Genomic DNA, 15,044 nt, shown 5'->3' on the forward strand with positions numbered 1-15,044 from the left:
GTATGCCTCAAAGCTCAGGAAACTAAGTTTATTTATTCCTGATAATTTTATTTATATAATTTTATTTATATATTAATGTCTTCCTTGCAGCATTTTCCTGCTATTACTGTGTTTCTATTCTCAGCCTTGGCATAAGGGAAAATTCATCCCTTTGTTGAAACTATAGTATGTATCAAGTGTCTATTGGGGTTCAGTCTTCTCCACTTCAAGTATTTTGTTTTCCATTACCTAAATTACTTCAGGGAAGCAGTGCAGTATTTTACTGAATTTTGGATGTACTTTGGATAGTAATTTTAGTCTGAATGGGTAAGTATAATTTTCCCTGAACAAATGAAAATGGACACAGTACATGTTTCTATAGCTGAGTATTTAGTTAATAATTTCTGAGAGCAGGAATGAAATTGCTTGGATTTAGAACTTACCTAACCAAATGATTGACTTTTATTGTTTGAACAATTTTGAATATCCATTTTTAAAAATTCTCTTATTTTAAGCATATCTGACATTAGTTTAAAAATTTCTCATATTAGAGATATCCCATTAAGTACATTCAGGCTTAAATATATCACATCTCTTTAATGAAAAAGTAATCAAAAAGGATCCTATTCTTTGCGTTCTGTTGTTTCAGATTTAGATTTTACTGACACTGCTTTGAATAATCTTTCAAAGTAATGGAGGCTGGAAATGTTTACAGAGAAGAGCCACCACATATTTCCCTCATCACCTGTTACCTGCTATGCTTGGAGTCAGGATACTTTTGGCTTAGGCATAGTTTTTATACTACTGCAAGTTTCTTTCTAAACGATCTAAAATAAATGAGCTGAGAGAAATGCAAGTGGCCTCCATACTTTTAAATGACAGTAATTTATAAAATATCTTTCAATGCCACTGAGCTGCACTGGCAATCAGTGCTCACTGGTGGAAAGTTGTAGTGCTGGAGGTCATGTTCATGACCTATGGTCAGATCTAAAAAAAGGTGTGTCTGGTTCTCCTTTGAGTGTTCCCCATCTGTTGACCCCTTTGACAAATTCTGACCTCTCCTGCAGTGTCATAGTTCTGAGGAATTGTGGTCATCCAGTCAAAAGAACATTCCCAGCTCAAAAAATTACCAGAAACTTTTTTCTTATTTTCTTATTTCTTTTTTTCTTTGATTGTCTGAAAAGAAAAATTTCATTCATCAGAAAGAAGCAAATAAATATGAGTTGTGACTGAGAACAGTCAACTTTACATTTCTAGTACAATAATTTTTCTTTGCCAACTCAAACTAGCTTTTTGTGTGGATGTTTTCTGCACCAGGACAAACCTTACCTGGTGCCAAGCATCTCCTCTATAACTACTGGGATGAAGGTGAACTTGAAACACTACAAAGTCTTCTCTACAGATAAAAAACTGTGGCATTTAATAAAGACAACACATTTCCACTAACTGTAGAAAGAACCTGTGGGAAATCTAACCCAGCTACTTCTCAGTCTGCAGAAGACACTGACAGTACAATATTGGTAGTGGCTACTTTCCTTCTCTGCTTAAGTAAGATCTAGTCCAGCAAATGCTGACAAGCATCTGTGAAGTGTATTTCCAAATCTAGTAGTATCAAAACTAAAGAAAAGACATGAAAGGGAGGTAACTCTTTCCTTGGGAAAAACATTGATGCATATTCATACTGTGTTCTAACAGGATTAGCACAATGGAATTTCCTGGGACAAGTGGCTTATCAAATATTGCAAGGTGTTGAAACATAGGACAATAGGATAGGAGTACTGGATCTCAGTGTGACTCAACATATAGTGAGAATAAACAATATAAAAAGAGTCAAGCTTCACTATTACAAAGTGAAAAAGCAGTGAAACTGTCGTATTTCAGACCAGATACAATTAAATAGAAATTCATTACACTCAAATTTCTGATAAATATATTTGAGTCATAGTATTTGCCAGTAAACTATGATATGAATACCACACTGACTCAATGTTTCTAGACTAATGCCAGTGCATGCCCTTTAATAGAGATTAAGTTATATGTCATTGCATCACTTGCGTTGCATTATATTTAATCAGTTCCCATGTAGTGCAATATCCTATACAGAATGGAATTGTGAATGCAATCTGAAATCATTCTTCAACTGTGCAAAGATACAGAGGGATTTCTACAAGAATAATTCTGTGAACTAGAATCCTTTCTGTATGTTTCTGACTCTGCATTTTACTTCTGTTCACTAACTGGTTTGCTGATTTTATTTAAGGAATGAAAGCAAAGACTGCAAATGCTAAGACAATGTTATCATGGATAGATTTATATCCATATATCTATTTCTGTATCTATATCTATATATATGACTAGGTTAATATCAACAGAGTCACAATCCAGTCAATTTTATATGTTTTCTTGGAAAACAGATTTCTATTCATCATTTACTTCATTATATGCTCCAGCTAATAACCTCTCCAGACAGAAAATTGAAAAAAAATCACACAGAATGATTTTCTTTTTGTGAATATAAATTGAAAGTTCAGAAGGCCTGGGAAAGTGAAAAACAGTGGAACTGTTCTGCTGTGTGTGATACCTTCCTGAATTTTGTGCTAAAACACTAGTATGCAGAAAATTCCATTAAAATTAATGTAATAATGGACTGTGTCTCTTATACCTTGTGTAGAGATAAGAAACTCTCTTTTGTAATTTGAAACTTCTTTCTTAAAAGGCTGATCTGCCTCCTCCAACTGCCATAATTGTTCTGAATACCTGATAAAGATCCATGGTGAAATATCAGTCTCATTGAAGTCTGGGGAAAAAATTGTGCTGACACAAGTAGAAATGGGGCTCTCATTTGCATCCTGCCACAGTATCATATTTGCCAGCAATTTACTTCTCTCTGAGGAGATGCATCAATAACACTACTATCGATCCTATCGACCCCAATTTCTAATGCAGGAAATGGCTATTTGGGGAGGAACAACATGGAAGTATAACAAGAAAACACAAATTTCCAAATCTTTTTCTAGAATAACTTGTTCTGGTATAAAAAATTGCCTTTGTTCAAGGAAGAATTTACTAATCTTGAACCTTGCCTCAATTTTGTTTCCTGGCAAACTAAAGGTACACAGGCCCACAACTACACATATATTTACTCCACTTATATAAATATATAGCCAATATATAATTTATATATTTTTATTTCTAATTTTCTTCAGTTTACATATACATCGACAAATAGGTAACATGAAACATTCCTGCTACTTACATCAAAAAAGCTTTGACAATATGGATATTCATATAGTACTTAACCAAAGTCAACTAAAACTTTGAGATAACAGCTTGATTTTATATGTATTAATGATTATTCTCAGACCAACGCAATAGAAATGTATGAATTAATAGGTGATTAATTACAGTGTTAATAATTCATGGATGATATCAGCACATATTTCAAAATGGTTTTTCAGAGTTACTTTGCTAGCCTAGGAATTTAAATGTTAGTCTGTATTCTAATTAGCTTTTTAATTATCTTTTTATATTTCAATCTGTCATGTTAATTAAAACTATAAAATTACTGTAATATAAAACGAAATGTGAGTCAAATGATCTATTAAAAATCTGATGTTCAGAGAGATCAAAGAAGAAAATGTAAAGATATTCTCCTTTCTTTAAATAAGGGGAGAAGAGTGTGCAAGTCATAATTGTGCTGTATGTTACGCTTATTGCTACTTAGATTTTAGTTGGAAATTCAAATATAACACAGTCTGCTCTTGCTTTAGGGCCTAATTGACTTTTAAAATTCATGTGCCAAATTCTCATAGGATGTAAACTGGAATAACTCCAACAGACCTAAAGCAGTTGGAATGAAATCAGTGTGTATTTGATCTTGGACTGGCTTTGATGAAACAGATCATAGATTTTTGTCAGTTAAGAATATGGTTCAAAACATACTGTTTCTTTCTCCACTTAAAAAAGGCACAGACTATTTCTGCATCTGGCATGGTTGTGATCCAATCAGTGCTAAAGACAGCTGATCTGTTCCTTTGTGAAGCTATCCCTAGCCAGCACTGACAACAACAGGTCCTTCTGCTGAACAGGTATCCAAGTACCTGCCTTCCAAGGACAACTGTCAGGAGGGACTCCAGCACTAGCCAGGACATCCCACATGATTCCTGGCAGTGGATCCCATGGATACATTCATTAATAGGCAGCACTTCTGTGTTTGTAGAATGTTGTCACCAAATCACAACTCTCAGAACTATCTTAAAATTGTTAACATTTCTTTCTCAGTATTTAAATGTTACAGCAAGATGGAGCAATAAATGGTGGATCATATACATAATATTTCCTAGGCTGGGTCTCCCAGCTGTCATTCACATTTCTGATGCTGGTTTTGGTTTTATCCCAGTAGTGTCAGTATCATCAGAAAAGGCAGGAAGTAATCATTAATAGCAGGAACTGACTGAAGTGTACTGCAGCACCATGCAGTATGATCAAACTGAAAATAATGAAAAATGTGTTGCCTGTTTAGTAATTTCAGTGTGATAGGCAAAGAACACAAATTGCGTAGATCCAGGTTTTGAGATTGCTGCTGATTCCTGAGTGGTTCAATGAGGCAACAGCAATTAATGACTGGAGGAATTACATCTGCTCCTCTTTGGAAATTGAAATAAACAACTTAGAGGGAAGTATTTGATTCTACTGTGCTTGAGAACCTATTAGATATAAATGTGATGTGGTCTGAATTCCTTACCCATCATCCTAAGCAAGTAAAAATAATTGACCCATGTAGGTACCAGAAGTTCTCACTGCACTGAAATTAAGCAGTCTACAAACAGGCTGAACTTCCACTGACAAAAGAAAGGAAATTATTTCTGCATACTTGCAACTTCAGTACACACAGAATGTGTAAGACTTAAATTAAAATCCTGCCTGAGGATCTACAGATATATAGCACACTTCACCCTAGTTTAATTAAGTGTAATGTCACTATCTGTATTGATCGCAAAACACAAAAAGCACTTCCAGTGACTCTTTTTGATGTTCTAAACTAATGAATATTGCTGAATAATAAGTTACTACTGCCAGAAAGCATTTATAAGATGCAAGCCAAAACCAAACTTCAACAGACATTCAATAAGAGTAACACAGCAGCACTGACAAGGTTTCTTGGATATCAACCTAGAACATTTATTGCTTCTGCTTGCAAGCATACTTGAATGTTTTCAGTTTTCTTCTACCTTTCTCCTACCCCACCATCTCCCCTTCTTCCCTTTACCCCACAGATGCACAGCAGTTCCAGTGTCAAGGTTGCTCTGCGCAATTTGCATTAACATTTCCAGAATAATTATCTGTCAGCACAAGCTATTCAACAAACAATGCAAGCAGCTCTGATTTAGCAAGGCATTTGCTCTGTTGTTTTTCTCTCTCTCTCTTTTTTTTTCCCTCCCTGTTCCTCATCTTGTTATTCTTGATAAGATGGTAAAAAGGGCAGTTTGAAGGATGTCAGGCTGACACATCCACATGGGCGAGTTCTTTGTTGTTACTTGCTTTGGTGGCATCAAAGGGATTGCATCAAAGGCAGTGAGAGCTCCAGAACACCAGGGCCCTTGCTTTGTGGATGTAAAGGTTACAAGTTGTTAGCTCATACAGTAGGAATCTTCTGTGCTTGAGTTTGTTCTTTTTTAGTAAACCTAAACTGTCCATGCAAAAACTAGGGGAGAAAACTTGTCATTGTTTCCAACTGATTAACTAGGTAAACATCTCCTTACTGTTTTTACCAACATATTTCAAGACAACTGGTGCACTTCCATCTGTCAGGACTTTGAGTGCATCCCTATATTAAAGCAAAGTTGGGAAACCACAGTCCCCAGGTATCAACAAAATTTGTATTGCAGCAACAGAATTTACAGTGTGCCGTGGGCCATTTGCTGGGCTGGTGACAGACATTTCTCGTTGACAAACACCATGTATTGAACATAGTGACACAGTCTGATCTGCATGATGCACACATGAAGTGAAGAAACCAAATTTGCCATTTATACGAAGAAGCTGAATCCACAACTTAGGTGTTAGATTGTGCACAGCTCTGAAATTACCTAGGGGATCACAAGCCATTTAGTAGTGACAGCTCTTGAAACTTTAGCTGATGGAGGTGACACAAACCAATTTCCACCAGGACAAGCTCCACTAAATCCTGCAAGAACTGTAAAACTGGTATTGAAGTGACATTGGAATGTGTGGATAGTTTGAGACCCTAGATGATACTCTATTTTTATTTTAGTTCTGCACGTCTGTTGCCAGCATTTTTACTCTTGCCTTAGGGGTTTTTCAATGTATGCAGATTAACCTTTAGGAAATATTTTAGTATTTAATGATAACGTTCCAAGATTGTTGAAGTAAATTACATGATTCCCTCACTTTCTCAAAAAAGTTTTGGACTATAGCTGCAGCACTTTCATGTTTTCTACCAGCTTATGTTATAGTTAAAAGTACGGAATCTGTTTCCAATGCTAGTCCCAATGTGCCTACACCAGTACAAAACTAAAGACTGTACAGGACCTCAAGAGCAAATGCTTTCAGTCTTCAAAAATGTACATGACCAGAGATCTCAGTTCCACGACTCAGAGTCATTGGGGCAAAGAACACCTAATTCCCATTAACCCTTTGAAAACCTCTTTGCAGCAAGAAAGAGCAAACAGAGGGAGAAATAAAAAGAAAAAACAAAAAACAACCAGGTCATAATGGATCATGCCTGGTAATTTAGGACTTTATTTTCACATATACAGTGGCTTCTTGACCACTTTTGAAGTGTAAAGGGATTTCAACACAAATCATGGTAAGATTCACATAATACACCTCTTCCATACCGTACCTGCAATTTTGCACTTCTGTTTTAGAGTAAATTGTACTTTTAAAGGCACTTTTGCCTAAGAGATCACTATAATAATGCCAAGACCAATCAATAAACTTTGAAGATATATTTATTTGATTTCAAGATTATTTTAAAATAACCATGTGTGTCAGAAAACATTCTTGTGCTTGTATATAGATTGCAAATTATTTGGGGTGACTTTATTGCTTGATTTTGTAGAAAGAGGTTATTTGGGACTGTCCTGCTCTGTAGTAAAGTAATTGTAATACAACAGTCTTTTGTTCTGTTTTACTAAAACACCCAATTTAAGTTGCTGAAAAATAGCAATTTACTAAATATCACTTGAAGCTTTGCTTATCTGTGGAATGTTCCTGTGTTTAAAATTAAAATGAAAGCCTTATATATGTGCATGTGTGGGTGTCTGTGCATATATTTATGCATATATATTTATATGTGGATATATATCTAGTTGGAGAGATTTTGTAGTTTGGTCTGATTCAAAGTTTTAAATTATTATTGGCTTTCTTCCTCACATTTCATTGAGACATTCATTTCTAAAAAAATAGTTTCAGGCACTGCTTTGAAGTGCAACTAATCACAAAATATTAGGTTTGCACTCAGATGTAGTTGCTTCTAAAACTGTTAAGAGTCCCACCCTTTAGATTTTTTAAAAAATCTTTTTTCCATTCATTACTCTAATTCATGGCTCTATTAGAATAGGCATTCTACACATCCTATATAATGACATATGTCTAGAAATAATCCACATGAGAGTGAGTCTTGGATTCAGTCAGACTGATAAATATCTGCAGTTATTTTGAATTTATAATGAAGAATTTGACTTAATAGTGTTGTACAAGTTCAAGCAGAGCAACTTGCTGATAATCAAGCATCTGAAGCATACTTCTTTCTTGGTGGGAGTTCTGTCATATATGCTTTAAGAGAAAATTAAGTCTGAAAGGCCCATCATTTTCACAAATAAAAGATTTTGCTCAGAATTCATTACTTTAAGAGTTAGAAAGTCTCAAGTACTTCAATGTTTTCCAAAATTTTCAGAGGAACATGCACCCAAAAAACACAATATGTTTTACTTTGGTGATCATAGTCTTTGGTTAAAAATAAGTACCGGTCATGATCATCAGGTTTACAAGAATGCTGCATGCAGAAATGTCTAACCTTGGCTGCAAAAGTGGATGAGATTCAGCCTGGAAGGTCAGAACTGGCTAAACAGACCTGTCTTATATGCCACTGCTTTGGAATCAAAACAATTAATTTAACTGTTTTAACAAAAGCTCAGTTCTTTCAGGATAATCACTTAATAGTATTGCCAAACCAGGCAGTGAGGATGTAACATCCAAGCTAAAATTCAGTGGTTCAGTTATAAGATGTTTTATCAGATGTTTGAACCAGATCTCTAATAAAAATAAAGGGATTAGTAAGACTTTTTTCAACACTAGAAAAACCCTAAAAGCTGTATTTCAATCTCCTGTTATTGTGTTCTTCAAAGATCAGATAGACATTTCTAAGATGGATTTTAATTTTATGAAACAATGCTTTAGTAAAGATCTCATAAAATCTTACTTTAACAATGTCTGAATTATGGGCTAAGTTATGTTTTTCAAGAGTACCTTTTAACTGAGCCACACAAACAAAACATAGATTTCTCAGGTAAACTAGAAAAAAATCATGTGGATGGGAAAAAAATTTCAAATGTATAATCACTGCTCAAAAATTAATATATGGGAGCATGAGAACTACAATGGCTCTTCTCCCCCACTTCAAAACTGAATAAAATAAAAAATTCCCTTCCCATTGTCTATACATTTTTCTATATAATACTAGGCTGGATCATCTTGCTTCTGAACACCAAACAATCTCTCATCACAATGAGAAGTTGCCTCACATCAGTTGCCTCACATCTTCCAATGCTTCAGTTTTTTAAGCTTATTTTTAAAGGGAATAAAATCTAGAAGGATTTCATGAAACTGCACTAAACTAATGAGAAATAGAAGTGATTGGCTGGTGTGAAACAAATGGAAGGATTGATTATGTATATATAGAACAAAACATAGTAAAAAATAAACACCTTGCTGGTACTACCAGCAAAGAAAGACTGGAATTACTTAATTTGGAGCAGAGGCTTGTAAGAATAAAGATTTAATATTTCCAGTGAAAAAGGTAGGCCCAGCACAAGGAGAAGGCAAGAACACTTCAAAAGTCTTGATCAGGAAGATGATATACAGCACAAAACAGTTTCCAAGGCAGTGACTTAAGTCTTACAATTTGGGCCATTTAGCTGCCCAGGGAGGTGGAGTCACTGTCTCTGGAGGTGTTTAAAAAAATACTGGATGTGGCACTCCGTGCAATGGTTGAGTTCATAAGGTGGTGTTAGGTCATGGGTTGGACTTGATGATCTCAAAGGTCTTTTCCAACCCCACTGATTCTGTGATCCTGTGATTTAATCATAAAATGAAAGAGTGAAGATAACCTGGATGTATTAGAATCTCCTTCCAGGAAAAGCCCAAAGTTTTGTTTAAATTGTTTCCTTTAATGGCCAGAAAGCAATTGGGTTGGTAGGTTTTAGTAGAGTTATTACAATTGACAGGAGATTGGACAAGGAAATGTGAACATGATGAAGAACTCCACAAGCAGGGGCTTTGAGGCATGATTCAATCTATGTGCACTTAATATTGTTAACACTTGGTGTGTGACATCCCTCTGTGTTATGTTCCTGTTTGTTAAATTATTTGAAAGTTGCACTAATGGCAAGACAGATATTGATAACCAAAGAAAAGGAGTTAGTAAAGGAAGAGAGACAGAAAAAATTAAATAAAGCTTTCCAAATAGAAGTGCTGAGAGTAATAAAAATAAGACAGGAAAAGAAAACCTGCTTGCAAATAGGTTGTTGTCCGAAGTTAGCATACGAAATGGTTTCAATTTCTTTGGTTTGGTTTGGTTGGTTGTTGTTTTTGGGTTTTTTTTGGTAGATGCTGGCTGGAAAGACCAGATGGCAAAATTGAATTGAGAGTTAGCAAGGATACTGAAAGTTGTCAGTGTAATACCCACTTAAATTGCAGAGGACTGTACACCATTTTATAGCTTAAAACAGACCATATCTTTGCAAGAAGGGTAGCACCGTGACTTTGCACATCTTACATGGATTTTATGGCATGTTAGCAGCTAAGTGTGTTAAAAAGCAGGTTTTCAGTTCTAAAAACTGAAAATCCACATTTCATAAAAGCCTATTAATCAATATTTAGCAGTACTCATGCAAATGCAGGTACCTGATTTTTTTCCACAAGATCTATGGTGCATCAGTTAGAGAGTCTCCATCACTCCTCAGAAACCTACATTTTCTTTTAAGCCCGGGCCATTATAACTAGAGTCACTGCCAAATCCAGGTCTCATGAATGCACAATACTTTTCACTTTTGATTAGTCACAATCACTTCAAGCCAACATTCCTCTTTTGATGTTATGCTTGATCAGCTAGTTTTCGCAATGCACTTTTTCCCCACGGTGAATGCAGTAGATAGCATAACTAAGCTTTTTGCAGGATTCTGCACTCCACAGTCAGCCTTCAGGGATGCTAAGTTTAAGAGTAAGTAAGGAAACAGTAATTGAAAGTGATTAGGACAAGAAGTCTCCATACTATGAAATGTGGACTCAATTGTCCTTGACACTGGCAGAACAAGGCAGCAGGTTTTGGTTTTGATTACAGCTTTACTTGGGATTGTAATAAACATGAGCCAGTATTCAAACTTTTAATATCCTGCTGCTTAACTATTTCCAAAAAGCAATCCAGCTCTTTTAAACAGTCCTTGTTTAAAAATTTTAATTTGTTTGGCTCTGTCTCTGCTTAGAGAAGTTGTAGCCTCATGGTAACTCTTTTATAAGTTCATTTCCAGAATCACAAGCAATTGTTTTTTTTTCAACTAAGTGTTTCCGCATGTGCCAAAAGTGTCAGGCTGACAGCTTTCCTGCACCGTTTTATCTGGTTCCCACAGTAAGCATGAGAGACAAACACAGGAATGTGCCTAGTGCTGACTAGGCCCATCAAGGATACAATGATACTTACAGCTCTTCCAGGAAGCGGAGATTGTGCACAGGGTTTGAGGGCAGCTTAGTAATGTTGTTCATACTGAGATCACTGTAGGGGAAAACAGACAGAGACTTAATATGGCATGCCACAACTGTGGCATCCAGCTGTTCATTCCACACATTTTTAAGTACTACATTAATAAAAATTAGTTCCTCTGCCAGAATTGATGAATCATTATCTACTTAGCACGTTAAACATTCCTTTTTCATACAAACACAGCTTTGTCAAACCAATACAGGCTGTAGCATGTTCACCGTTTCCAGAGATTTTGGAGTGTTTTATCATGCTCTATAAATCAGCTAGAACACTAAACAATACTTTTAGTGGACATAATTTTAATAAACCACTGTACTGTATTAAAATGTACTTGGAGTAGTAAAGGAAAATCGCTGTGATTTTTGTTGTTGTAGTGCTGTAGTACACTTGGTTTACTAAACTAGACAGGCAAAAGCAAACAGATATAAAGTATCTGCATCATCCTTAAAATTTCGTTAATATGGTAATGCTTTGCTTTTGCCATACATCCTGTTGCATGGTCATACTGCTCTGCCTTGCCTCACACAGGCACATCAGGTGTTCCCAAAACCCAACTTGGCTTACAGAAATGACATATTTTCAAATAATAAACATTCCCTTTTTGAGTGCTCTTTTGTTACAGGTACTCAAATTGCATTAAATAAGTGAAATGAACCATAAAACAAGGGTGTAATGTGATCCTGCTCTGTAACACACTTCCTGGTGGGGTTCCATAGTAGTTCCTGGTACAGGAAACCACCAGCAATATCAGCTATGTCAGAGCTCATTCAATCTATATTTTAGACTAAATTTCATAAAATACCCTTTGATTCTTTACTTGCCTTTTCATTGTTTTCCACTGTCTTCCCCATGTCCTACAGTATCATTATAATTGCTTTTCATTGAGCGCCAAGACTGTAAACAAATTGCGTAATAAAATTCTGTGTGGAAGATACAACTTACACAACTGCATCAAAATTTCTGTAGATTCTTAATATAAAATTAGGAGTGACCTGCATATTTTATGCAAGCATTATACAGTAATTTAAAACTTCCCACTACTTAAACAAATCTACACATTTGTGGCAGTGCTTATAGTTTCCAGCTACTTTGGGTACTATTTAGATAACTTTATTTCTTCCAGCTGTTAAGAGCTTACAAGGTAAATAAGTTATCTGTACTTTGGTGGGTAGGCATCCTATTCCTACTCCATCTAGTTCTCATTACTCACAGTCTGTTTCACATTACAGAATATATGCTTTTAGTCAGCATAATTAATTTAGATGTTTGATCTTTTGGTGAATTTTAAAATGTATAATTTAAAAACATACTTCACATAGAGATTTTAAAATAAAGGAAATGTGTTAATACTTTAGAACAATTATCAAATCAATACTGAATAAGGTTTCTGCATTCACTTAAAAATCAAAGTATAATTTGAGAAATGTGTACTTATTAAATTCATTTTTTACTGTAACACTTTATCACCTAATTCTTTCATACTGTTTAGCAGGTTATTGCCCTTTCACTTTGATAAAGGCTCAAAGGATTTATTCTGGCAAAGGAATAAAAACATGGATTTATTTGGCAAAAGAAAAACTCACCCAGGTAGTGAATTATATATTATCGAATATTAAGATAAACCCAATATTTTAACAAGATCATTTTGATTATGATATTTTCAACACATGTCTTAATGGGTTTTTGAAAACATGCCAAATCACATTTTAGACTTAAAAAGCCAGCCCTGGTGGAAGATGGGAATGATTCATCTTCAGACACACAAGTATTTAGGGCATACTACAAACCCAGCACTAACCAGTGCTCTGGCTGATGAGACAAACCTGAAGTCTGCTTTTCTGGCATATTAACTTCTATTACTAGAAGGCAGTACTTGTCTGCTTTTATCACCCACAGGACCCTATGACGAACCAGTCAGAAGCAGTTTACCCAGACCCTAATATCTTAAGAGGATTAGAGTAAGAGAAGGTGGTTTTCACTACATGCTTTGATGCCCAAGAAGAAAACCAACAATAAGTGCATTTTCCTTAATAACATCTTTAGACCCCAGAGGTGGATTTGGCAACAGTGAACTGCTATGTCCTATTCTCCTTTTTGGACTCCACTCGTGATAAAGTCTGTATACCGCACCATATGATGGAGGAGAACCTCTCCTTTTTCCCAGCGTACACTGCAGCAATTTCTAACTATTTTTAAACCTATTAGTTAAATAATTTCCTTCTGTTAGATTGGTTACTTTTTCCCCCCACATGATTCTTTTCTTGGAATATAACATACAAAGGTGTTTTTGTGCAACCAAACTACTAAACATTACCTATGCATATTTCACAGAATCATGGAATTATTTGGGTTGGAAAAGACCCTTCAGGTCATCCAGTACTGCCATGCATTTATCACTAAACCATGTCCCTAAGTACCACATCTATGTATCTTTTAAATATTTCCATGGATGATGGGGGGTAACAGGAATTATTCCCCAAGCTTGCTCAATAATCTCTTTTTAAAGATACCAGCAACTAATATACAGGGCATTACAGTCTATGTTGGCAATGTGCTATTCTTGTAGCTGTAATGCTTTAAGAATATAAGGCAGACTACAGTAGTGAGAGGTAATGTATTTGATGAAGCTAGCTGACACAATTGGAAAAACTGAGAAACTTTCAGGCACAGAAATCAAAGCTCTCTACTTCTTCCAGCTGTACCAGTTGGCTAAATAGGTGACATTATTTCTCCCTAAAAAACACACACTTCCCTTACACTGGCAAAGGAGTAGTTTGTCTGTGCTCACAGTTTTTAGATTCAGAGTATTCTTTTGTTTCAGAATTACCATGGATGCATTTAATCAAATTTTTGTTCACTGGAATGACTAAGGGATGCAAGTGTCATGGCACAAAGTTAGTTCTTGGGGGGGATGTTCAGAGAAGTTAGAGACAAACAAAAAGAGTTAATGCAATGCAATCAGTCACTGCATCTTGTGCGGACAATACAAAGTTTGGGCTTCTGGACAGAAATTCCTCACAGTGCTCTAGAGATACATAAAGAAGGTTCTCAGCATTTTGGTTTGCTAGCATTTTGGACCATCCTGCCAAGAAGATGTGGTTAGGATGAGATTTACAGCCATTAGCTAGATCAAGCACAGCTAACAGCCAGAAACAGCTAGGTGGTAAACTCCATCATTACAACGAAAACCAGTAACAATTGCAGAGGATATGTCTTACATCCTGCACATATGATGGTGTCTTTCCTTCAAATGGGTTTTCTGATTTCTCCTTTCAGTGCTGGCCTGTAAAAATTAGCATTTTGCTCTCTCTAGGAAGAAGAAGGGCATGAAAGTTGGCTTACACATCAACATTTGCAATGTAATGCTTAAAAATATTAAAATCAAGGTAATGGAACTTTAACTATCCTCAGCAGAATGGTTCTGATTTTGTATCAAATCTTGGTAGACTCTTACAAACTACAGTGATGAAAAACTTAGAAGTATTTGACTACCGAAAATGTTTAAATAACTCAGTGTAACAGGACTACTCCCATCTCCCAGCATCACAGCACATATAAATCCCACTGATGACAGGAGGAGCAATATGGTAAGAGTATACCCTAAATTTACAAATGCTCTGAATAGAGTCAGCCATAGTCCCATCTCGGTGAAAACCACCATGAGCTGCCGTATCAGACTGAAAAGGCAATATGTTATTTTGAATAGTGAAGTGAATGCATTGTCCCTTCTCCCATCAGCACTCCTGCAGCCTATTTCCAACTGCTGACTATAAAAGCAGCATACCAGCAAGTGAAACTTTCACCTTTTCAAAAGATAAGGAGCTTTGCTTTAGTGACTGCTTTGGCAACATGTCTCAGTAAATATCTTATTTATACTCTGTACCAATCAGTCACCACGCAGTGTCTCTAGTGACTTGTTAAAGGAATCCTAGCTCTGATTAAATCTTTGAAGACGAGAAAATATTGAAAACTGCACATGCATCTACCTGTTTTTTTTTCTGGGTGAGTGGATGAGTAAATTCCGAGCATTTGCAAAACAACATCCAAGAAGGCAAATACGACA

General features: G+C 35.7%; 1 protein-coding gene across 1 annotated transcript in view; it reads right to left on the minus strand.

The window, feature by feature from the left end:
* The window catches only part of LGR5 (leucine rich repeat containing G protein-coupled receptor 5), a 92,666-nt gene that overhangs the window by 43,500 nt on the left and 34,122 nt on the right, over positions 1-15,044 (minus strand). Inside the window, exon 2 of the mRNA XM_053978563.1 lies at positions 10,922-10,993. Coding sequence (XP_053834538.1) covers positions 10,922-10,993 — 72 coding nt within the window. The remainder of the gene's footprint in view (positions 1-10,921; positions 10,994-15,044) is intronic.

Source organism: Vidua macroura, chromosome 5 (genome assembly GCF_024509145.1).
Source record: "Vidua macroura isolate BioBank_ID:100142 chromosome 5, ASM2450914v1, whole genome shotgun sequence".
Taxonomy (NCBI): Eukaryota; Metazoa; Chordata; class Aves; order Passeriformes; family Viduidae; genus Vidua; species Vidua macroura.